Source organism: Phocoena phocoena, chromosome X (assembly GCF_963924675.1).
Source record: "Phocoena phocoena chromosome X, mPhoPho1.1, whole genome shotgun sequence".
Lineage (NCBI taxonomy): Eukaryota > Metazoa > Chordata > Mammalia > Artiodactyla > Phocoenidae > Phocoena > Phocoena phocoena.
In genome coordinates this window covers 57794063-57820724 of record NC_089240.1, presented here as the reverse complement: position 1 = coordinate 57820724, position 26662 = coordinate 57794063, and the positions used below count along the sequence as shown (strand labels likewise).

General features: G+C 38.9%; 1 protein-coding gene across 1 annotated transcript in view; it reads left to right on the top strand.

The window, feature by feature from the left end:
- The first annotated feature begins 226 nt into the window (after positions 1 to 226).
- OPHN1 (oligophrenin 1) overlaps positions 227 to 26662 on the top strand; it is a 606563-nt gene continuing 580127 nt past the window's right edge. Inside the window, exon 1 of the mRNA XM_065900746.1 lies at positions 227 to 380. Coding sequence (XP_065756818.1) covers positions 227 to 380 — 154 coding nt within the window. The remainder of the gene's footprint in view (positions 381 to 26662) is intronic.

Below are 26662 nucleotides of genomic sequence, written 5' to 3'. Positions count from 1 at the left end.
CCCAGTCACCTGAAGCAATCGCCAGGCCGCCCGTTTCCGGTACAGAGAAGCCAGCTGTCCCCAGGAATCTCATCTGAACAGGTACCTGTCCTCCAAAGGGAGGGAGGCTACAGCTTCCTGAGCGGGTCCTGCACTCTGCGCACCTCATCTTCTCCCTGTACTGTGCCACTGATGCTCTTGGTCTTTGTGTCTTTCCTCTCTCCTTCCAATCCCCGCCATCAGAACCATGGGGCACCCCCCGCTGGAGTTCAGCGACTGCTACCTGGACAGCCCTGATTTCCGCGAGAGGCTCAAGTGTTATGAGCAGGAACTGGAGAGGACCAATAAATTCATCAAAGACGTGATCAAAGACGGCAACGCGCTTATCAGCGCAATGAGAAGTAAGTGGAAGGCTTCGATGAGCAGTTTCCTCGAGCCAGTGGCTCTGGCCTTTGAGCTCTTCCACACCACGGGGAAAGTGGGGATTTAGGGTGATTCTCAGCCCAGGTGTCTGAGGCGAATGGGTTTCCGGACACTTTGGAGTGGGGTCAGTAGAAGTGGAAGGTGGTGGCTGCAACTAGAATTGGGGCTTTTCCCTTTAGTGTCCTTGGCTTTATAAGACAGGATCTGTAGCTGTCCCAGGGACCGTCTTGTTCTGCAACTATCCTTTCTTGTCAGACTGTTGTTCTGAAGGGACAGTCTGCTTGTTCTGTCGGACATGTTTCTACCCATGTATGAGGCAAAGGGACATCCAAGCTGACTGAGGAACTGCCCTAGGACCTCCTAAAGAATTGGGAATTCAGGCCAGCAGCTTGAGTCAGGGTTTTGTTCCTGCCTGGCCTCTGGTTGCTATAGGTAAGTATGGGGGCAGTAATAAAAAAATTTCAGATGGCAAGTTATTTTCTAAGGAGAGCACCTTTGCCCCAGTGATTTTTTTCTTTAAGTTACTGAGTTATGGTTTTGGTCAAGGTCCGTGTAAGTTCAGAATTATTAAATGACCTCACATGCCACTGAATTCTCCTCGAGGGTGGAACAAAGACCTGCCTAGTCCCTGGCAGGAGGAACCCGGCCCCCTGGGAGCATAGTAGAGAGCTCAGGTTGGGAGTTATCTGGCTGAAGGAACCTCACCTAGCTTGGCTTTCCCAGTGGTCACGGTTAACAGCTGTGGGACCCTCCCCTGCTTCCCCACTGTGTATGGAGTTTTTATTTCTGCTAGTTGGCAGAAGGCTTGGAGTAGGAGAAAGAATAATAAACATCCCCAACAAGAGTGCAGGCAAACCAATCCATTGTGCCAAAGAATATACCCAGAAGAATGGAGGTTAGTGAATGGGTTTATATAATTCAGTTTTTCTCTTCTTGGTTGAAAGATGATTATGAAAAATAAAGTCAAAGTCACTGGCAAATATATTCTGTATGCCTATAACTTTTTTCTGAGTGGATTTATCCCACAAATACTGTGTCTGGTCCAGCGTGGGGACCTTAAGGCAAATGCAGCCAACCAAGAGCAGGGAGAAAGGCTTGGGAGCCGCAGCGCAGGGGTATTTGTTGTGCAGCTCTCCTGATTTGCCCCTTGGAGTCTGTGCTTTCCCTGCATATGTTGTCTGCCCACTTTGGTCAGAATAGAAGTTTTCCAAGTTCCTGCTGGTTGTTTGACTGAATTCGATCATATAATGGTTTGTCCTATTGCAGTCTGAAAAAGAGTTAACTCTTGGCAGCACCTTAAAGATGGGGTATTTGAAATGCTGATCCTTAGAAACTTTAGGCCAGGCTTTAGGGTGTGTTGCCACTTAATAGAGTTCATTGAGAGGTTAAAGATATGCAGGTTGTGCCACAAAAGTACTTAGAAAGGTAGGGGTTCCTGAAAGGAAAAGGGGGAATGTTTGGATTTTCTTTTTATTTACTTGTTTCAGTAAACTGCTTGGTGCAGTATTCATAGTCAAATGAAGCTCATCTAAGCCCCTGGAAGGGACTGGCTTTGTGAAGTTTAGGGTAAGCTGAAAGTGTTTGTGCTAAAAAATGATCAGCTGAGGGGTATCAGAGAGATTAAGATTCTTAAGAGAAAATAAACAGTTCAGTAAAATGTTTGAGGAAGGGCAAAAGTTTTCTAAGTGAGGGGCAAGTTGCGGTTTTTATTCTTTCCTTTTCTGAGATTAAATGTGGTAAGAGTCAACAGTTATGCAGGCTTAAACCTTTGCATATGGGCAAAAGATCCAAGAGTTATTTTGGTTCAGGGGGCTTCTTGATATTTATGGTGGTTTTCCCTTTCTGAGTATACATAGAAAGCCAAAAATAGGACAGTTAGGAAATAAAACCCAGCAGCTAACCCACACTCCATTTCTTTCCTTTAAGTTGCATGATTCTAAAAATGTGATTAGCTAGAGGCAAAGGTGGGATGTTTCCCACTGTCTTGACCACAGTAATGTTTATACTCCCACTCTGTTTCCTCACACTGGGCTAGCTGGGTGACTTTTTGAGAGTGAGGTAGACGCAAAACAAAGGTATACTCTTGCTTTGTGTGGAGGAAAAAGGAAGAGAGAACACTGGAAGTGGATTTAGAAGACCTGGGCTACAATCTTGGCTTCACCATTTTGGGATAAGAAGGCACAAATCATTTACTTCATATATAAAATGGGGGTAATTATACGCACCTCACAGAGTTGCTTTGAGGCTCAAAGGAGTTAATGGATTATGAAAGTATTTTGTAAATGGAAACGGCTAAATATTGTAAGTTGTTGATAATACATCTTCAGGTTAATAATATATCTGCTGGTGAATGTGTACTTTTCGGTAGATTTCTAAAGGAAAATACATAAGCAGAAGTAATTGGAAACATATTTTTTGCTGTCATCTTGTCGGAAAATGTCATTCCCTACATTGGTGTGTCTCAGCAATTAATTTTGTATACATGTGTGTGGATTCATTTTGTCATTTGGAATCTGGCATTAAAAGTAAAGAAGAATTATTGGCACCTTTTTATTTAACTTATTAAATTGACCATCAAATCAACTGGCTAGTGTTTCTAGGAACCAGTGAAACCTAGTGCATCATGCCACAAAAACCAGCTGCAGTTTTTGTTAAAGTTGTTAAGCTAGTTGGAACTTGATTTCGTGCTTGTGTCTGATTTTGTACAGAGCTCTAGATAAGGTTTTAGTCACGACTGTGTATGATGATTAATTTATAAATATAGGTCCTGTTTGGATATTCACATTTTCTTAGATAGATTTGTGCTCAGAGGTAATTGATGTTATGAATGTTCAATATGTCTTCCTTGGGAAAGTGATTCATTCCCTCCCCCCCTTAAATGTGATCTATTCATAATTGTTGGAGTACAAAATGGTGATTATAACTTAAGCCAGTGAAAAATAAAAACACTGGCACTCTTAAAGGTGAATATACTGCACACTTTTCTGTTTGTTCTTTGTTTTTATATAGGCAGCTTTGGTCCCTAGTGTTGTTTGAATATTTTCTACGCACTTAGGCTAGGTATTATTTAGAACAAGTGATATAGCCTCTGCTTATATCCCAAGACAACATGATACACCTAATAAATGTTATATAGTTCAGTGAACACATATCATTCATTCCATAAATACTCGTGCACATACTAAATTCAAGCCGTTGTTCTCAGGGCTGTCACAGATGTGACAGAGTAAGTCACAGATGGGATCCTCCCCTCAAGGAGGTCCCAGACTAGTAGGGGAGGTAAGATATATGTAGAGATCATCTTCATATAAGGGAGTAGATATGGATCAGAGCCATAGAGTGAGACAGGTGGACACCATGGTATGCAACATTAGAGGGAGAGGTCATTTACCTGTGGAAGGACAAGGAAAAGCAAAGGAGGAAGTAGCATTGTAATTGGACGGAACTAATAACACTTATCACTTGTTTAGTTGTTCCTATATGCCAGGAATTAAAATCTTGTAAGAGGCAAGGATTATTATTCCCACTTTATATATGAAAAAACTGAAGTTCAGAGGCGTTAAGTAACTTTCTCAACTGATAAGGGCAAGAGTGAATTAGAGCTCAGACCTGACTCTAAAAGCCCTGCTTATTTTACTGCATTGCACTGTATTCAGGACAGTGCATTTCATGTAGTAGGAATGACATAGAGAATGTAAAAGGATAGCAAATAATTCAAGTCATCTGGAATATATGGTGCAGGAAGAGAAGTTTGGGAGATAAGGTTGGAATGGAAGGTTGAGGTCTTGACTGTGCAGGACCTGTTAAGTACTTCAGACTTTTCTTTATAGGCAGGGAGTATTCAAAACATTTTTGGTAGGAGAGAGACATGGTCTGAGCTGTGTTTTAGGAAGATTCATCTGAGAGTGATGTGTAAGATGTTCCAATTCTAAACAAATATTTGTGACTTTTTCGCAGTTTATTACGACCTTTAAATTTTCTTTGATATAGCTCAGGGGTCAGCAGACGTCTTCTGTAAAGGGCAATATTTTAGACTTTGAGGGCCATTCAGTCTCTGTGGCAATTATTTAACTGCCATTGTTGTGAGAAAGCAGCCATAGGTAATATGTACATGAAATAAGAGTGGCTGTGTTCTAATAAAACTTTATTTATTGACATTGAAAAGTGAATTTCACATAGTTTTCACGTCACAAAAATATTGTTCTTCCTTTGAATTTTTCAACTGTTTATAAATATAAAAACCATTCTCAGCTCACCTGGGGCGGTGGCATACAGAAATGGCCGTGGGCTGGGTTTGATTCATTGGTTGTAGTTTGCAGACCTCTGATATGAGTAGTTAACCTAAATGGATTTTTTTATTGGTAAGGCAGTGAATATAGTTATTGCTAAAACATAATGCCATATTTCACATTTTCCATCAACTAATTTTACTTTGGTGTGCTGCTACTTATACCTGTTCTGCATTCAGGGTTTGCAGGCCCAAATGCTGTCAGTGGCCAAGGAGAAAACAGAAAAGCATGAAGCTATTGGAAGTGGGTTAATAGGGCTGGAGTGATTGGGGTAAAATATAGCAGCCTCATCCCATGTAAAAAAGCCTTCGCTTTCTTTAAAAATGTGATAGCTAAGTGAAATATGTTTACAGCCTGGATTCAATCAGGTTGCAACTCCTGAGCTAGATGATCTACTTCTAACAGTCTAGGAGTCTTGGATTCTAATGGGCTAGGAAAATGGAAGGTGATAGTCTCCAGACAGAGATTTCTCTGGGGAAGCACACTAGATGCTGCAAATGAACAGAGGCAGAATGATGGTGTAGTGGGAAAAAAAACCTAGACATGATGGGTATGGTGATGGTTCTGCTACTAATGGGGTCTGTGACCTTGGTAAGTCATTTGCTGGGGCCCTTGGTGAGGGGCCCAAAGGTGAGGGTGGGTAGGGGATCTATAAGCCCACTTTCAGATCTAACACTCCATGATTTTTTTCTGCATATTGTAGTTTAACCATTTGGGAAAGGAATGAGTAACCTCATTATAGGATCTTAATTTATACCTACATAAATTTTTACATTATATTAGTATGTTGACAGTATTAATTAAATATAAAAATTTAAACAAAATTTTAAAATAGCCTTTCAAAAACCAAGGATAACATGCTTTATATGTATGTATGTTTATGTGTATAAAACAGATGTCAGAAAAAAGGAATTTTATCATTAAGCCCACACATACACATGCACAACCACAAATACACAAGCTGTCTTGGACTAATGAAAACTTATATCTTAAAAGAATGCAAAAATGTCACTTTCTTACATTCTATACTTTTAAAGACAAGAGTTTTAGATGTTTATGTTAAGGTTACTTTTTAGGGTACCTTTTCAGCTCTTGCTTTGGCAACTGGGGAATCTATTTGGTAAGTAATTGCTTTTCTGAAAGGATGGGTCAATTCCATCTTTGAGGCAAATTTGATATTGAATATACTTAGTGGAGCCATCTCTAGCTTTGCACACAGGGAACCTGGGTACTAGTTGCAACTGTGCCACTTCCTAGCTGTATGACTCTGAGTAAGTCTTTAGTTTTGCAAACCTAAGTTTTCCCATTTCTAAAATTAGAATTTTGGTCAGTGAGCTTTAGGGTTCCTCCTGGCTTTCTCATTCTGTTTTCTGGGCTGCCACTGTCTTGCACAAATAGTCAAGCAACCTAAATTGATTCCATCGTAAACTTTGGAGCCAGTTCATCTTTACTCTGGGAGAGTGGGCAAAGGGGAAATCCAACTGATATGTCCAGTGTGAGTAGATGACTTGAATCATGCTAGCCTATTTTATTATCTGCTTGGTGAATGCTTCTTGAGAGGTGCCAACCTGGTGCCCTTCAGTTCTGTCCTGAATAGCTCTATAGTGAGGGAGACCAAAGCTTTTAATCCCTTTGGACTGAGTGTAGTGCTATGGTGTGCAGGGAGGAGTTGGTGATGTAATATACATTCTCAGTCAGCAGATATCCTGTCATTATCCTGGTGATAGTTAATCAGTGACTTGGAGGACATGGAGTTGCAATCGGCTCTCTGTACCTGCAGGTTCTGCATCTCTGGATTTAACCAATGGGGGATCGAAAATTCCAGAAAGTTCCCAAAGCAAAACTTGATTTACCACATGCTAGCAACTGTTTACATAGCATTTACATTATATTAGGTATTATAAGTAATAGGAGGATGTGGGTAGGTTATATGCAAATACTACACCATTTTATATAAGGGACTTGAATATTTGTGGATTTTGGTATCCACAGGGGTCCTGGAACCAATTCCCCACACATAATGAGGGAAGACTGTATTTTAGATATTCTGTAGAGTCGCTCAGATCAATGTAATGAGTATGTCGTAGGGTACTGCTGTTAGTAGATATGAAGCAGTGTCAAATGGAATTTGGTGGAGGCAATATTACCATATTCATAGAAGGTCCTCAGAAGACCAGATTCCAGAGTAGATGGACTGGAGTGCTGTGGGGACTAGGGTGGAAAAGTGAACCAAGCCAGCCTTTCAGTGTGACCACTTACAAGAAGCTGGTAGGTTTTTTCTTTTTTTTTTTTTATGGATGGTGAATGGTATAGGGGTAGGGTAGGGAAGATTATGGCTTGATCTTCTTATTAAGAAAAGTTTTTCAGAGTTAAGAGTTATGAAGGAAAATTACTTTTCAGCTTCATTTTTATAGCGTCAGTTTTTAAAAGCATAACCCAAAACTTCTGTTTAATCTGGCACCTGCTTCTCTAATCAGTAACTATAGAAATTTCCTAAAAACCCACGATGATCTGGAAAGATACATGCTTTTCCAGGAGAGTATCCTGGAAATCTTGAGCTGATTCTTTTTCTAGTGGGGTGGAGGGCCCTCATGATACATTATTGGGCTTGTATCAAGTGCTAAAGCCTTACATGGTGTAAAAATAATTAATTTTAATTCAACAAGGATTTACGAAGCACCCACTATGTGTCAGACAACTGGACAACTGGAGATATAATGGCGAATAAGGCTTATATGGGCTCTGCCCTCTTGGAGCGTACTTTAAACATCTGATTACTCACTTAAATAATTGAATTACAGTTGTGAGAAGAGCTATGAAGAAGTTCAGGATATGATATATATTCTATCACATGTTATAAAGTGGGTCTTTGTGGGGGGAAAAATGAGCTAGACTGTGGAGATGCAACTGTCCATAGGAGAAAAAAAAAAACTGAGAAGGAAGAGTTCCTAAGTCAAAGCTATCTGTTTTACTACTGTGGTAGTTAATGGCCCTGATAATGAGCAAGATTCTTTAAGTGAATGGAGAGTTTGTCAGAAATAGGGTGTAGTATATCTCCTGGGGTCTTTGGCTGTGCTGTGCGGCTTGTGGGATCTCAGTTCCCCAACCAGGGACTGAACCCAGGCCACAGCAGTGAAAGCCCAGAATCTAACCACTAGGCCACCAGGGAACTCCCCTCCTTCTTCTTTTATAAGTATATTAAAAATGTTTTTTGAGTAAGTAATGCATGAACATGGTACAAAATTCAAAAGGTCCTCCTCCTGTGTCCCAGTTCCCCAGTTCTTCACACTAGAGGCAACAACTGGCAACTTTTTGCTTACCTTTTAAAAAGAATTTTCCTGGTGCTTTTTTCAACTTCTGCTTCCACAGGAATGTGTTCATTGTGGGCAAATTCTCAGCCACACTGGGGCAAGAGTTCTTTAGGATAGTACTTGGAGCGAATGGTAAATTAAAGACCTCATAAAATCAGCTCCTCCATAAAAGCAAAAAGGAAACTGGCAAAAATTGTCAAAATCAACTTTCTCAGAACTCTGTAAATTAACCAAAAGGCTTGCAACAATCTGAAGAATGTTTATTGATGGAAACATGTTGAACCTTTGTAACAGCAGGTTTTGTGGCATTTTAACTTACCCTGCCTCCCATTCCCTTCTCCAGAGCTTTGTGGTAGCCTTGAAAACCTACAGCCCCATAACCATAGTAGCTGTGGAAACCAGTAGCCTTTAGCATCTGAGGGAGAAGAATGGGTTTGTAGTTCCTCAAAGACTCACAGACCTATAGTCTTGTCACTATCTAACCTGTCTCAAAGCTACCTAGAAAAGTCCTATTCACACAGCTTCTCATTACTTCATCTGATTTAGAGTTAGCTCAGTGGGAAAAGTTCTAACCCCGAGGTGTTTAACATCACAGGTGACTTAGACTAACTGACACCAGTCAGGGCAAGTAAAATCCTGGCCAAAAACATAAAAGGAAAATGAGATGTCTACTGGGGGCTTTGAAAAGCTCTGACATATTCCAGCAGATCTAGAAGGCCATGTGCATGCCCAGGGCTGTGCATGTGCCTAGAAAATACCTGAGAGGGCCCCAATTTCTCTCCTATGGCTGAACTTGAGGCAGAGTTATAAACTGCTTGGCTGAGTGTTGAAGAAATGACCCAACATGCACACAGAACCCCTCAGAAAAAAGTGGAAGACTTAATGGTTCAAGACATTTAAGGAGATCTCTGAACAGTTACCAGCTGGCTACTAAACTAACCAAGCAGAGACTTTAGGGGCCACACACTACAAGGAATACAGACATTACAGAATTTGTCCAAGAAATATGATAAACAAACAAACAGCAACTAAAACAATGACAAAAACAACAATAACAACAGAACCCGGGGGAATCTGATTTCCAGAAGTACCACATTTCATTGTCTAAAATGTCCCATTTTCTACAAAAAATGATTAGATATGCCAAGAAACAGAAAAGTATGGTTCATACACAAGAAAAAAGCTGTCAGTAGAAACTGTCCCTGATGGAGCCGAAATGTTGGAATTTAGACAAAAAATTAAATCAGCTAATATAAATATATTCAAAGAACTAAAGGAAACCATGTCTAAAGATTTAAAGGAAAGCCTGAGAACAATATTTCACCAAAGAGACAAGGAAAGCCTGAGAACAGTGCTTCACCAAAGAGACCATATAAAGAGATAAAAATTATAAAGAAGAGCCAGATAGAAATTCTAGAGTTGAAAAGTAAAATAACTAAAATGAAAAATCCATTAGAGAGGTTCAACAGCAGTTTTGAGCTAGCAGAAGAGTCATAGAACTTGAAGATAATCCAGTCTGGGATTATCCAATCTAAGCAAAAGAAAGAAAAAAATGAACAGAATCCCAGAAATTGTGTGACACCATCAAGTGTATCAACATATGCATAATGAGAGTCCCAGAAGGAGAAGAAAGATAGAAAAAAGCAGTTAGAGTATTTGAAGAAATAATGGTCAAAACTCCCCCAATTTGATGTGCAACACTAATCTCCAGATCCAAGAAGCTCAAAAAACTCCAAGTAGGATAAACTGAAGAAGATCCATACGTAGATACATTATAGTCAAACTGATGAAAACCAAAGACAAAGAGAGAATCTTGAAAGAAGGAAGAGAAAAACAACTCATCAGGTGAACAGAACCCTCAATAGGATTAAGAGCTGATTTCCCATCAGAAACCATGGAGACTGGAAGGCAGTGGACTGACATATTCAAAGTGCTGAAAGAAAAATAATGTCAATCAAGAATTCTTTATTCATCAAAACCATTCTTTTAAAACAAGGGAGGGGCTTCCCTGGTGGTTCAGCGGTTAAGACTCCATGCTCCCAATGCAGGGGGCCTGGGTTCGATCCCTGGTCAGGGAACTAGATCCCGCATGCCCACAGCTAAGAGCCTGCATGCTGCAACTAAAGATTCCGCACGCTGCAACTGAAGATCCCGCATGCGGCAACTAAAAGTTCCTGCATACCACAACGGAAAAGATCCCACATGCTGCAACTAGAGATCCCACATGTCACAACTACAAAAGATCCCGCATGCTGCAACTAAGACCTGGCACAGCCAAATAAGTAAATAAATAAATATTTTTTAAAAAAGGGAGAATTAAGACATTCTCAGAATTAAAACAAAACAAAACAAAACTGAGAATTGGGGCTTCCCTGGTGGCGCAGTGGTTGAGAATCTGCCTGCTAATGCAGGGGACACGGGTTCGAGCCCTGGTCTGGGAGGATCCCACAGGCCGCGAAGCAACCAGGCCTGTGAGCCACAACTACTGAGCCTGCGCGTCTGGAGCCTGTGCTCTGCAACAAGAGAGGCCGCTATAGTGAGAGGCCCGCGCACCGCGATGAAGAGTGGCCCCCGTTTGCCACAAATAGAGAAAGCCCTCGCACAGAAATGAAAACCCAACACAGCACAAATAAATAAATTAATTAATAAACAAACAAAAAACAAAAACAAAAAACCACTGAGAATTGGTCACTAGCAGAACTGCCTTACAGGAAATACTAATGAGAGTCCTTCAGGATGAAATGAAAGAATGATGTATGGTAATTTAAATCTGCACCAGTAAATGTAACTACATAGGTATATATGAAAGGCACTGTAACTGTCTGTTTTTCAGTAACTCATTTCTTCTCTATTTGGTTTAAATGACAGCTGTGTTGTATAATAGTTATAAAACTGTTGATCTTATGATATATAAAAATGAAATATGCATGCAATACTGTACAAAGGATGTGGAGGAAGCAATTATATGGTAACAATGTTTCTGTATGCTTTCTAAGTTAAGTTAAAATTAATCTGAGCCATATTGTAATTTTAATCTTGAGGTCAGCCACTAAGAAAATAACTAAAAAATATATAGTGAAAGAAATAACACAAGAATCAAAATAGTACATTAGACAATATCTATTTAACACAAAAGGTAGTAATGGAAAAATAGAGGGAAAAGATGACAGCTAGAAAACAAAGTAAATGGCAGACATAAATCCTATCTTATCAGTAATAGTAAATGTAAATGGAATACACACTTCAGTAGAAAGGCAGAGATTGGCAAAGTGGATAAATTGATCAAAAATGGATTAATTGATTGAAATGTATGCTGTCTTTTAAGAGCCACATTTTGTGTTCAGAGACACAAATAGGTTGAAAGTAAAAGGATAGAAAAATATACCAGGCAAATAGTAACCAAAGAGACTTAGGATGGCTATATAAACATCAGAATATATTTTAAGACAAAATTTTTATGACATTCAAACAAAAACATTGTATAATGGTAAAACTGTCAATATATCAGCAAGATATCAAGTTATAAACATATGCACCTAACAACAGTGCCCCAAAATACATGAAGCAAAAGTGGACAGAATTGAAGGGAGAAATAGGTAATGTAACAGTATTAGTTGGAGACTTCAATACTGTGCTTTCAATAATGGGTAGAACTACTAGACAGAGCTCAGTGAGTAAATAGAGGAGTTGAGCAACACTGTAAACCAAGTAGATCTTCTACAGACATCTGTGGAACACTCCACACAACAGCAGAATACAATTCTTAAGTGCACATGGAACATTTTCCAAGACAGACCCTCTGATAGGCCACAAAACTTGCCTGAATATATTTATTTATACAAATTATGTTCTGTAGCCACAGTGGGATGAAATTACAAATCAATAGCAGAAGGATATTTAGGCAGTTCATAAATATGTGGAAATTAAATATCACACTCCTAAGTAACCAGTGGGTCAAAGAAGAAATCACAAGGAAAATTAGAAAATACTTTGGAATGAATAAAAATGAACACACAACATGCCAAAACTGATGGGATGCAGCAAAAGCAGTGCTTAGGGGAAAATTTATAGCTTTAAACACCTACATTAGAAAAGGAAGATCATAATTCAATAAACTGACCATCCACATTAAGAAACTAGAAAAAGAACAAATGAATCCCAAAGCAAATAGAAGGAAAAAAATGATAAAGTTAGAGTAGAACTAAATGAAATAAAGAATAGGAACATCTATTTTCTCTATTTAAAATAGAGAAAATTAAAAAAAAAATCAAGATTTGGTTTTTAAAAATAACATTGAGAAACCATTAGCTAGACTGACAAAGACAAGAGAGAAAAGACTCAAAATATTAAAAGTATGAATGAAGGAGGAGACACTACTACCAAACTTACAAAAATAAAAAATGAATAAATGGGAATGCTATGAAAACTGTATGCTGATAAATTATATAATTTAGATGGAATGGACAAATATCTAGGAAGACACAAACTACCAAAATTGACTCCACAATAAATGGAAAGTCTGTGTAGACCTATAACAAATAAAGGCATTGAATTAGTAATCAAAATACTACCCACAAAGAAAAGCCCAGGCCTAGATGGCTTCACTGGTGAATTCTTCCAACCTTTAAAGAAAAAGTAATACTCGTCCTTCTCAAACTTCCAAAAGTTAGAAGAGGACACTTCTTAACACATTTTCTGAGGCCAGTAGTATCCTGATACTAAAATCAAAGATATCACAAGTAAACTCTTGACCAAATTCCCTTAAGAATGTAGATGCAAAAATCCTCAACAAAATACTAGCAAAACCAAATCCAGCAACATATAAAAAGAGTTATACACCATAACCAAGTGGAATTTATTCCAGGAATGCAAAGTTAGTTTAACATCTAAAAATCTGTCAGTGTAATAGTATAATACACCAAATAACTAGAATAAGGGAAAAAGCATTATTATATCAATAGATGCAGATATTTTAAAAAGTCCACTACTTTATTATGCTAAAAACACTAAACAAACTAGGTATGTCAGGTTAGTGATTGTCTAAGGCGGGGGGAGAGGATCAGGGCATGTTGTGACTACTAATGGGCAAAGGATTTCTTTTTGGGGTTGTAAAATTTTTCTAACATTAGATTGTGATGTTAGTTGCACAACTCTGTGAGTATACTAAAAACCACTTAATTGTACACTTTAATAAGTGAATTTTATGGTATGATTGTGCTTGGAGAAACAGAGGTGCTTGGTTTATGTACTGATACCTTCCTTTGGCTCTTCCTTATAGAACAACAGAACTGGGAATTTGTTTAGAAAGCTTCACATCCACTCTGTTGAGTTTTTATCCAGGGAAAGGAAGCCAAGAGAGAGAACTGACTCTTCCAGAGATCTAGAGCCGGAGCCTGAATTGGGACCAGAATCAGATTTTCTGGTTTCCCATTCCAAGGCTCTTTCTGCACTGTACTCTGAAGCAGGTACCTTGCATTAAAACCGTGTGGATGTTCTTTATTGGGGCTGGGGGTTCTTTTGTTTGAAGTGACCCAGTTGGCAGTGAAGAACTGTGCTAGTGGAAAGTTTCCTTTCATTCTCTTTCCTCCATTATCATGGCTGGGATCAGGTGGTTTCCGTGTTGAGCAATCTAGCCCCATTTTAATTAGGGCCTGGTTATGTTTTATTTTTGTCACAGAAGAATGACAGTATATTACATCTTGGTGGTGTGCCACCTGTCCTCTTTGTTTCCTGCTCCAAGAACCTACACCAGCTGGTTGGGCAGTTCCAGAGGCCTACGCTCTTCTCTGCTCACCTGTTGACTTCTTACGGCAGATGCAGCTGCTTTTCATGTAGCGGATAGTGTATATTGGGAAATAGGTGGCGTCACTAAAGGGTGACAGAGTCCTCCCTCCATATTATTTTTATCCCTAGGCACCATGGAATTTCTCACTAGTGGCAAGCAGTAGGCCCAGCACTATAGTACCATATTAGGAACTTCAAGGCAGTTATTTGCAAGAGGTTTTCATTAAGGACTTCCCCAGAAGCAGGAGGGCCACATTTCAGCTTCCAATTCTCCAGCGCCAGGCTCTCGTGGAAAAGCCTTTCCCTGTGATTGGAAAAGTATGTATTATGCATGTGGCAGTTGACAGATGGAGACTAATCCTGAATTCATCCATCCTGAATTCATTAGGTGGGGGGCGGAGGGTGGGTAACAAGCCAGCGAGGTGTTTTATAGCTGCCCCTTACAACTTTTGCTTAAAGCAGGAAAAAAAAAAACCTGGAAACAGAGTTCTGAAGAGAATGTCTCTGTCACCATTATCACCATGCTGAATTTCTCTTTTTCTTAACATGGGAAATATTGATATCTTTCCATATTTGGTTTATCTGGAGTGATTTGTCTTCTAGAATCCAAGCCCAGTGTTTCAGGGTTTTTGGAAGGGGTACCAGTGTGCTAACTGGGTAACATCTCAGCCAGGGAGTGTATAGCTGCACCAGCAGAATTAAAGGGGAGGGAAAGCTGGGGTTTCTTGGCATTTTGTTTGCGTTTCCTTTGTGAAAAGCAGATGCTGTTTAACTGTTCCCTTTTCTTTTTGATTAATGGGCAGTATCTTGCTGGGAATGGACTCATAGAGTTCTAAGGGACTTAAGAGAACATTTTGTTTAACTCTTCCATATTTCAGATGAGGAAACAAACCTAAGAGGGGGTGTTCCTTGTCCAAGGTCACTGAGACAGTTAATCACAGAGTCAGTACGGGAACCCAGTAATCAATCCCACTCTTGGGCTCTGTGCAATGTCACTGTGCCTTACGAAAACAGTCTCTACCCTTCACCAATCTCTTTTTGCTGAGCCAGTGATTTTTTTCAGAATCACTTTCAGCTTGTGAAAGAAAAGAATTGTTTTCTCTTCACTGCCTCTGGCCAAGAATGCACCTCCAGTGTTGGTCTGAAGGCAGCCAAGCATTTCACAGACCTGCAGGAATGGAGTAGGGGAAGGTCAGGAAATCTGAAGTCACTGCTGTACTTTTTCTGGTTGGCTCTTGCCTAGTAGGAACTTGATGAAATAGAAGATCAAGAGACAGACCTTCTATAATAGAACACTTACCCCTAGATATGTGGAATTTAGAGAATGAAATTATGAATGAGGAAGAAACAACTCTAATACAAATTGAGTTGGGATTTAGGTTTGATAATGTTTGTGCTGGGCAACAGCAAGGCTGGGATTTGTGAACGTGATCTCACTCAGGTTGACCAATTACCTGGATGTGGGCATAGACATAGATATGGGCATAAGCTAATATTTACAGAGCACTTTATAATATACAAGGCACTTTCACATACATTATATAACTTAATCTGGGAAGAAAAGTGTTATCTCTATTTTATAGATGAGGAAACTAAGGCTTACAGAGTTTAAGAACTTTCATGCTACTAGTCAATAGTAGAGCTAAGACTTAGATTTTCTGAATATTTCCACTGTTCCACTTTGATTTTATTTCCTTTAATGATGAAAGAGAATATAAGTGCTGTTCAGAGCAACAGGTAGTTCAGAAAGTAGAGTTAATGAAGAAGAGATATGGGGCCTTCTGTAGAGAAATGGGAACAGCCATTAGTACGCATCTCCACAGGAAGTGGCCATTAGGAAAGGTGTGAAAGCTGGAGAATAGCAGTAGAGGAGTGGGTAGCTAACAGGACCGATACACCAGAGCTTGTGGTAGAGTTTCTGGCGTCATCAATCTTGGGCTATTCTGTGAGCTTCTGTGGGGAAGACTCTCTAGACCAAGGTAGAAGCTTAAAAGCAGAAATCTCTGAAGCCAACGGAGGTGGTTAAAAGGAATTAGGGAAGCTTCATATTGTGATGAGGGAGAGTGTGACCCTGGGCCTTTTTAATTACATCCTTAGGATGGAAAATAAACCTAAAAATTGTAAATTAGTTAACAAGGAAGAAAAATAGGGACATATTTTAATAGGCTGCTCGGTTTTTGATTCTGAAAGTTTCATAGGTGGTACAGACATTATTTAGCCCAAGTTATCCGTGAATGTTGAATTTTGGGGCTAATACACATCTTGTTTAAAACCAGTTTCATTCTTAGATGGAGTTATGTGTTTGAACTGATGCCATACATAATACTGCTTCATAAAAATAATGAAAGTATAACATCTTTCTTAGTATTTTTCAGTTCACCAAACAGTTTGACCTACGATCTCAATTTGATCTTTAACAACAACCCTATGAGCCAATCAGGCAGGGTACTATTAGTGTTCCTCTTATGTAGGTGAAGTAACAAAGGGCAGTAATGGTTTCACAGTTTTACAGATGAGGAAATTGAAAATCAGAAGTTGCTCAGAGTTACTCAGCAGTGTGTGGCAAATAGGGGTCAAAACCCAGATCTTCTGGCTCCTAAGGGCAGCAAATTTTCTACTGTATTCTGATGTATGCTCTGTTGAAGGGGGTCAGTGCTTATGCCTTGCAGGGTGCGTATGGGAAGTCTGTGCCTCTGGGCTTTCCTGTATGGTCCCTTCCTGTGGTAGTTACCTGATTCTTCCCGATGTCTGTCTCAGCTCTGACCTGGCTTTGCACTCAGCCCTCTTCTGCTCCTTGAGCCTTTCCTCCTAACACCATCTCATATGCAGCTCACTCTCTGTAAAACCCTCAGTGTTGCCTGTTGCCAGTTGCCATCTCCTTCTCCCTCCCTCTCAAGAGACCTTTTGCCTTAATGTGCCTTGTGTTTTTGCCTGGTCACCTGTCCTTGCTCTGATGACTCACCTGCCATTCTCCAAATTGTGATTTAAATTCTTACGGACCCCCTCATGCCATGTGTTAGGCAGCCCCCATTCAAAGGAGCTCATAAATATTGGTGTGCCATGGCGATATTTAGGACCAATCCTTTTGCCTTTCTCTTACCCCTGTGCCTTTAATCAGCTTCTGCTCCCCTGCTAGTATGGAGATGTCATGTTTCTTAGGCAGAGCCCATTATATAGATTTCCTTTACAGCAGGCAGTTTTGCCCTAGTCCATATCTGGCATTATTACCAAAGCTATTGCTGTTGTTTTGTCAGGTCTAACTAGTCCAGCAGGATCTGGCTGATTGAAGCCTTAAACCAACCACTGGGTAAGGAGGCACTTGCTTGGCAAGTCTCTCTAGGGAGAATTCTTTTCTTTTTGTAGTGGTCTCACCCTCAAGGAGTTAGTAGCCCCTTTCAAGACTGACTTTCCCAAAGTTTGGCCCTCCAGGAGCTTCTAGGTGTTCTGAAGGCTGCTGGCCAATTGTGGCTTTGATGTTTTTTATGGGATGCTGTCTGGGTTTCTGCACCAGGCAGGAATTTAATAGCATGATGTTTAATAAAAACCATGTGTCATCCCCCTGGCACACCAGAGAAGGTATCTCTGGTCTCTCCACTAGACGAGTGAAGATTTTTATTTTCTAATGGTGACAAGTACAAGTAAGTAGAATGGATATTCACAGGTCTTGTTTACTTTGAAGTGTTTTGTAGCCTCTAATTTTGAGAATAACTGATTGAAGGAAACTTTCTAGCCTTGCACCTTTGCTCTTTGTTCCTTCTCAGGAGTCCTGAGAAGAAGGGTGAGGGAAAAAGGAATAGTAACTTGATTTCTCAAAGCGGTCTCCTTGCTTTATATGAACTAAAGCAGGGATCAGCATACTAGGGCTCATGGGCCAAGTCCTGCCCACCACCTGTTTCTGTAAGTAATGTCTGTTTTTGTAAATAACATTTTATTGGCACCTAGCCACACCTACTTGTTTATATACTGTCTACAGCTGCTTTTGCCCTAAAATGGAGGAGTTGAGGGCGAGTACAGCCCTTAAAGACTAAACTAGGCTGTTCATTAATTGGCTGTTGTTGAGTACAGCAGGGCATTGAGTTCCGTGAGTGTTCCTTGGACCTTCTTGTTGTCCAGCTTCAGCTGAGTGTGTGTAGAGAGGTATGCAAGGAAATGGTTTTGGAAATAGCCTACTTCCTCATACATAATGAAGATTTTAGAATCCATATGGTGCTACTAGGTGTTTTCCTGTTTGAATGGGCAAAGTCTCCATTACCAGTGTTGCATCCCTAGTACCTACCCCAGGGCCTGACACAATCTCAGCTCTCATATCGAGAAGTTATCATCCAGGGGTTGTGCTTTCCCCAGTGGCCAGTCAGAAACACACTGCTTTTCCAGTACAGAAACAGTTTGCCCTTTTTGATTGTCTTTTGATATTTGGTCATGAACCCCTGTTTCTTTCCCATTATAGACAGTCATTGGGATTTTTTACAAAGCCCCTGAATAGTTTATAAGCATTTGTTGATTTTGAATTAGTATATTAAGCCCTAAGGTATATGGTACAACTAAGTAATACATAAGTAATGTATGGCTCTGCTGGAAGGGAAACCCATGGTTTTTGACGTATTATTTATCATAAGAGATAAATTAGGTAACAGGAATCTCTTTCTCTCTGCCAGATTTGGGAACTTCTGGTTCATTAAAGGGGCCAGACCAGCATTTCCCTTTATAGTTAATAATGACGTAATATACCAAGTGGTGAAGGCCATAGGACAGGAACCACAAAAGTCAGAACAGGCCATGTTGTCCAGTCAGACTTTCTCCAACTGGTCAGATATTTCACTGAGGTCTAAAGAAATGAAATGTTATGAACAGGAGTACCTCTCAGCTTTCCTGGTTCTTATTTATTCCTTGTGATTGACTGGTATGATTCTGGTATTTTACTATGATTATTTTGGTATGATTTAAAAGGAATTTTTAAAATGTGGCAGTTGTTAGATGCAATTTCATGTTATTGGTGGTACTTTTACTAAAATGGATTAACTTGGCATCTAAAACCTAGTTTTATAGTTTTAAAAACTATAAAGGTTCTCCTATATAAGTAGGGCAAAGAGAATAAGAACTATAGTGTTAGAGGGGGTCTGGGAGTTCATGGAGTCAACTGCTTTGTTTTCCAGCCATCTAAACCAGCCAAGATAGGTAAGAACTAGAGAAAGAATGGAATTAGATTGTTGCCTTGGGGATGTTTTTCATCATTAATGTCTGTCGTTTGGGAGCACTAGAAACTAGTTAGGGAAAATATAACATTTGGACCCCAGAGCTTTAATTAAGTCTCCTATTTTTTTTTTTCAATCTAACCTGCATGACACTTGGGACTAAGGGGTTAAAGATAGTCTTGGTTGAAGCTATCTATGTTACTGAGTTTAGCTTTCAGCATATTCTCTGTCTAGGAAGGAGAGCTCATCAGCAAGGCAGTATGGTGAGGCTTAGCACAGTGGTTGCTGCTGTGGGAATAAGTGTTGTCATTGGAGGAATACAGACCTGGTTTCGAATTCCATATCTGCCATTGACTAGTTGGGTGACATTTGGCAAGCTACCAGCCTCTTAAAGTCTCAGTTTCCTCAACTATAATTGGAGACAGTAATACCAACATTGGCCATTGAGTGTATTAATAAAATAACATATTTAAAAGTAACATGCCTTTAATAAGTCTCTGTTATCTAAGAGTTTTCTTAAAAACATATTTTTTATTAAAGTATAGTTGATTTACAATATCATGTTAGTTTCAGGGGTAAAGCACAACAATTTGGTTATATATATATATGTATATATATATATATATATACATACACACGTATACACACACACACACACACACACACACATATATACATATATATATATTCCTTTTCAGATTCTTTTCCCTTATAGGTTACTGCAAAATACTGAGTATCGTTCTCTGTGCTCTACAGTTAAAAAACATATTTATGGCAATACTTGTGCCATAAATAAATTTTATCAGTAGTAGTCAGCAACTTGTTTGGAGTTTCAATGTGGGTGATTTCTTGAGAATTCAAGAATACGTTTTACAAAGAGAAGAGCAAAGAATGCGTCACATTGCTTTCTGTCATACAGCTCTGCAGATACTCTAATGAGAGTAAAGTAGGGACTGATCAGAAAGCCTTCTAGGCTGGCTTATGAAAGCAGTTTCACTCACAAAGAAAATATCAGTGTGCCTGGTCTTGGTCTCTTTTTCTATAATAACCATTTGAGAAAGATTAGCATTGTTATTTGTCATGTCCTTGAATGTGATGTTGTATCTTTGCTTTGATTCTACTGGCACTGAGAAAGGGAATACTAGTTAGGTCTGGTCAAAGTGCCTAACACAGTGCCTGGCCCTCAGTATTCTCTAAGTATTTTATTTAAATTGAATAATGAGATCTTATTTTATAGCAGATAAATTGAGACACAGAACAGTTAAGTGGCTTATCCAGGGATTAACCTTGTGGCCTTGTCCATATGGGACCTGGTCTCCTGTCTTGGTTTCTTAACACAAATCCTTCCCTTTCCCACCTTTCTCTTGCTCCAAGCATATTGTGCAGTGTAATGTAAAGACTTCCTTCCCTCTTACCAGCTGGTGATATGCTTCTACCTAAATTAGGAGAGTGGGTTAAAAATGCAGTGAGAGTGCCATATGGCAATTCAAATGTTTTATCTAGGATTTCAATAGTTGTTGAAATTACAACAAATAGGGAGGACTCTTTTTTTTTGTCTGTTTCATCAGAGCTGAAGCTGAACAAAGGGGCTTGGGTTGGGGTGTGGGGAAGGATGGGTGGCCATGGCATAAATTTTATAGGCAGATGGTGTTGGCTTGGAAGAAAATAAAGCTAACAGTGATGTGTGGATGTGGGTATAGAGAGTATATCTCTTCTCTACAGCCTGAATCTTTGAATCTGATTACATTCCCCAGGGACTTCACATTGATTAACAAAGTTCATTATTCTGATAGAGAAAGTCATGGGGCAAGGCTAATGTACATTAGTGGAGCTGTGTGTGGAAATCTCTCCCTGAATATACAGACATCCTCTGTCTCTAGAAAGCTGGCATCTGTTTGAACTTCTCACTATGCCCCAGTTGTTGCAGAAGTAATTTAGAAACCCCAGAAGAAATACGTAAACAAGGTCTATTACACACTGGGCTTAAACAAGTTGGAGAGGAATAATTTCACATTTAATGACAGGCTGTTTGGCTTGTTTGTCTTTCCTCTCCTTTTGCTTCCTGTCTGGTGTTGAGTCACTGCAACAGCTCTTTATGATTGTAGGGAGCCTTGGCCAAGGAGGAAATAGAGCCCAGGTATTTTGATTCCTGATCTGACATCTGGACTACCTTTAGAATGCTTCTGGAACTTGTATAAATGAAGAAATGCTTTGAAGATTAATACTAGACAAAAAATAAACACTTCCACATGAAAAGCCAGCTTTAGTTGCATAGTTGTTTTCTCCCCTTTTCAGGTCCCAAGTGCACAGCTGAGATGGGCTTATTATCTTTCTTTCTATGTACTGTTTTAGACAAGTTCTTCTCTGTTTATAAAATTTCCTTCTGATTATCAATACTCCTTATGAGGTCAGGAAAGAGGTATGTTTAATAGAGTCTGAAAAATAATTTGAAAATTATTTTTAATTGTGGTAAAATATATATAACATAAAATTTACCATTATAACCATTTTAAGGATACAGTTCAGTGGTATTAAATAAATTCACATTGTTGTGCAACCATCACCACCATCCATTTCCAGAACTCTTTGCATCTTCCAAAACTGAAGGTCTATACCTATTAAATAGTAACTCCCATTCCTCATTGCCTCAGCCCCTGGCAACCACCATTCTACTTTCTGTCTCTATGAATTTGACTATTCCAGGCACTTCATATTATGAACTTACACAGTATTTGTCTTTTTGTGACTGGCTTATTTCACTTAGCACAATGTCTTTAAGGTTTATCCATGTTGTAACATGGATCAGAATTCCCTTTCTTTTTTAATTGAAGTATAATTGCATTACAATATTATATTTGTTTCAGGTATATAGCATGGTGATTCGATATTTTTACACATTACAAAATCATCACCATAGTAAGTCTAGTTGCCATCTGTGACCATAGAAAGTTATCACAATGTTATTGACTATATTCCCTATGCCATACATTAATTACATCTCTGTGACTTATTTATTTTATAAGTGGAAGTTTCTGCTTCTTAATTTCCCTCACCTATTTCATTCATACCCCCACCCCACTCTCCTCTGTCAACTACCAGTTTGTTCCATGTATCTATTAGTCTTTTGTTTTGTTTTATTATGTTTGTTCATTAGTTTATTTTTTTTTTAGATTCCACATATAGGTGAAATCATATGGCATTTGTCTTTCTCTGTCTAACTTATTCCACTTAGTATACTACCCTCTAGGTCCATCCATGTTGTTGCAGAAGGCAAGATTTCATTCATTTTTATGAGTGAGTAATACTCCACTGTATGTATATTACACATCTTCTTTATCCATTTGTCTGTTGATAGGCATTTAGGTTGCTTCCACATCTTGGCTATTGTACATAATGCTGTGGTAAACATAGGGGTGCATATAGCTTTTGAAATCAGTGTTCTGTATTTTTTTGGAAAAATACTGAGAAGTGGAATTTATGTATAGTATGGTAGTGCATTTTTAATTTTTCGAGGACCCTTCATATTATTTTCCACAGTGGCTTCACCAATTTACATTCCCACCAAAAGTGTGTGAGGGTTCCTTTTTCTCCACATCCTCACCAACACTTACTTGTTGTCTTTTTGACAGTAGCCATTCTGACAGGTGTGAAGTGATATCTCATTGTGGTGTTGCATTGCATTTCTCTGATGATTAGTGATGTTGAGCATCTTTACATGCGTCTGTTGGCAATCTGTATGTCTTCTTTGGAAAAATGTCTTTTCAGGTCCTCTGCCCATTCTTTAATTGTGTTGTTTGTAGTTTTGATGTTGAGTTGTATGAGTTTTTTGTTTATTTTGGATATTAACCCCTTATCAGGTATATTGTTTTCAGATATCTTCTCTCATTCACTAGATGGCCTTTTCATTTTGTTGTTTCCCTCACTGTGCAAAAGCCTTTTAGTTAGATGTAGTCCCATGTGTTTATTTTTATTTTTGTTGCCCTTGCTTGAGGAGACAGGTCTAAAAGAATATTGCTAAGAATGATGTAACAAAGCTGCCCATGCTTCCTTCTAGTTTTATGGTCTCAGGTCTTGAGTTTTTTTTTTTTTTTTTACATCTTTATTGGACTATAATTGCTTTACAATGGTGTGTTAGTTTCTGCTTTATAACAAAGTGAATCGGTTAAGCATATACATATGTTCCCATATCTCTCCCCTCTTGCATCTCGCTCCCTCCCACCCACCCTATCCCATCCCTCTAGGTGGTCACAAAGCACCGAGCTGATCTCCCTGTGCTATGCAGCTGCTTCCCACTAGCTATCTGTTTTACGTTTGGTCCATGCCACTCTCTCGCTTTGTCCCAGATTACCGTTCCCCCTCCCCATATCCTCAAGTCCATTCTCTAGTAGGTGTGTGTCTCTATTCCTGTCTTACCCCTAGGTTCTTCATGACATTTTTTTCCCTCAAATTCCATATATGTGTGTTAGCATACGGTGTTTGTCTTTCTCTTTCTGGCTTACTTCACTCTGTATGACAGACTCTAGGTCCATCCACCTCATTACAAATAGCTCAATTTCTTTTCTTTTTATGGCTAATATTGCTTTGTATATATGTGCCAAATCTTCTTTATCCATTCACCCGATGATGGACACTTAGGTTGCTTCCATGTCCTGGCTATTGTAAATAGAGCTGCAATGAACATTTTGGTACATGACTCTTTTTGAATTATGGTTATCTCAGGGTATATGCCCAGTAGTGGGATTGCTGGGTCATATGGTAGTTCTATTTGTAGTTCTTAAGGAACCTCCATACTGTTCTCCTTAGTGGCTGAACCAATTCACATTCCCACCAGCAGTGCAAGAGTGTTCCCTTTTCTCCACACCCTCTCCAGCATTTATTGTTTCTAGATTTTTTGATGATGGCCATTCTGGCTGGTGTGAGATGATATCTCATTGTAGTTTTGATTTGCATTTCTCTAATGATTAATGATGTTGAGCATTCTTTCATGTGTTTGTTGGCATTCTGTATATCTACTTTGGAGAAATGTCTATTTAGGTCTTCTGCCCATTTTCGGATTGGGTTGTTTGTTTTTTTGTTATTGAGCTGCATGAGCTGCTTGTAAATTTTGGAGATTAATCCTTTGTCAGTTGCTTCATTTGCAAATATTTTCTCCCATTCTGAGGGTTGTCTTTTGGTCTTCTTTATGGTTTCCTTTGCTGTGCAAAAGCTTTGAAGTTTCATTAGGTCCCATTTGTTTATTTTTGTTTTTATTTCTATTACTCTAGGAGGTGGGTCAGAAAGGATCTTGCTGTGATTTATGTCATAGAGTGTTCTGCCTATATTTTCCTCTAAGAGTTTGATAGTTTCTGGCCTTACATTTAGGTCTTTAATCCATTTTGAGCTTATTTTTGTGTATGGTGTTAGGGAGTGATCTAATCTCATACTTTTACATGTACCTGTCCAGTTTTCCCAGCACCACTTATTGAAGAGGCTGTACTTTCTCCACTGTACATTCCTGCCAACTTTATCAAAGATAAGGTGACCTTATGTGCGTGGGTTTATGTCTGGGCTTTCTATCCTGTTCCATTGGTCTGTCTTTCTGTTTTTGTGCCAGTACCGTATTCTCTTGATTACTGTAGCTTTGTAGTATAGTCTGAAGTCAGGGAGCCTGATTCCCCCAGCTCTGTTTTTCGTTCTCAATATTGCTTTGGTTATTCGGGGTCTTTTGTGTTTCCATACAGATTGTGAAATTTTTTGTTCTAGTCCTGTGAAAAATACCAGTGGTAGTTTGATAGGGATTGAATTGAATCTGCAGATTGCTTTGGGTAGTGGAGTCATTTTCACAATGTTGATTCTTCCCATCCAAGAACATGGTATATCTCTCCATCTATTTCTGTCATCTTTAATTTCTTTCATCAGTGTCTTATAATTTTCTGCATACAGGTCTTTTGTCTCCTTAGGTAGGTTAATTCCTAGATACTTTGTTCTTTTCATTGCAATGGTAAATGGCAGTGTTTTCTTGATTTCACTTTCAGATTTTTCATCATTAGTGTATAGGAATGCCAGAGAGTTCTGTGCATTAATTTTGTATCCTGCTACTTTACCATATTCATTGATTAGCTCTAGTAGTTTTCTGGTAGCATCTTTAGGATTCTCTATATATAGTATCATGTCATCTGCAAGCAGTGACAGCTTTACTTCTTCTTTTCCAATTTGGATTCCTTTATTTCCTTTTCTTCTCTGATTGCTGTGGCTAGAACTTCCAAAACTATGTTGAATAAGAGTGGTGAGAGTGGGCAACCTTGTCTTGTTCCTTATCTTAGTGGAAATGCTTTCAGTTTTTCATCATTGAGGACGATGTTGGCTGTGGGTTTGTCATATACGGCCTTTATTATGTTGAGGAAGTTCCCTCTATGCCTCCTTTCTGCAGGGTTTTTATCACAAATAGGTGTTGAATTTTGTCGAAAACTTTCTCTGCATCTATTGAGATGATCATATGTTGTTTCTCCACAATTTGTTAATATGGTTTATCACATTGATTGTTTTGCATATATTGAAGAATCCTTGCATTCCTGGAATAAACCGCAGTTGATCATGTTGTATGATCCTTTTAATGTGCTCTTGGATTCTGTTTGCTAGTATTTTGTTGAGGATTTTTGCATCTATGTTCATCAGTGATATTGGCCTGTAGTTTTCTTTCTTTGTGACATCCTTGTCTGGTTTTGGTATCAAGGTGATTGTGGCCTCGTGGAATGAATTTGGGAGTGTTCCTCCCTCTGCTATATTTTGGAAGAGTTTGAGAAGGATAGGTGTTAGCTCTTCTCTAAATGTTTGATAGAATTCGCCTGTGAAGCCATCTGGTCCTGGGCTTTTGTTTGTTGGAAGGTTTTTAATCACAGTTTCAATTTCAGTGCTTGTGATTGGTCTGTTCCTGTTTTGTATTTCTTCCTGATTCAGTCTTGGCAGGTTGTGCATTTCTAAGAATTTGTCCATTTCTTCTAGGTTGTCCATTTTAGTGGCATAGAGTTACTTGTAGTAATGTCTCATGATCTTTTGTATTTCTGCAGTGTCAGTTGTTACTTCTCCTTTTTCATTTCTAATTCTATTGACTTGGGGCTTCTCCCTTTTTTTCTTGATAAGTCTGGCTAATGGTTTATCAATTTTGTTTATCTTCTCAAATAGCCAGCTTTTAGTTTTATTGATATTTGCTATCGTGTCCTTCATTTCTTTTTCATTTATTTCTGATCTGATTTTTATGATTTCTTTCCTTCTGCTAACTTTGGGTTTTTTTAAATTCTTCTTTCTCTAATTGCTTTTGGTGCAAGGGTTGGTTGTTTATTTGAGATATTTCCTATTTCCTAAGGTAGGATTGTATTGCTATAAACTTCTCTCTTAGAACTGCTTTTGCTGCATCTGTTAGATTTTGGGTCATCGTGTCTCCACTGTCATTTGTTTCTAGGTATTATTTAATTTCCTCTTTGATTTCTTCAGTGATCACTTCGTTATTAAGTAGTGTATTGTTTAGCCTCCATATGTTTGTAATTTTTACAGATCTTTTCCTGTGATTGATATCTAGTCTCATAGCATTGTGGTTGGAAAAGATACTTCAAACAATTTCAATTTTCTTAAATTTACCAAAGCTTGATTTGTGACCCGAGATATGATCTCTCCTTGAGAATGTTCCATGAGCACTTGAGAAAAATGT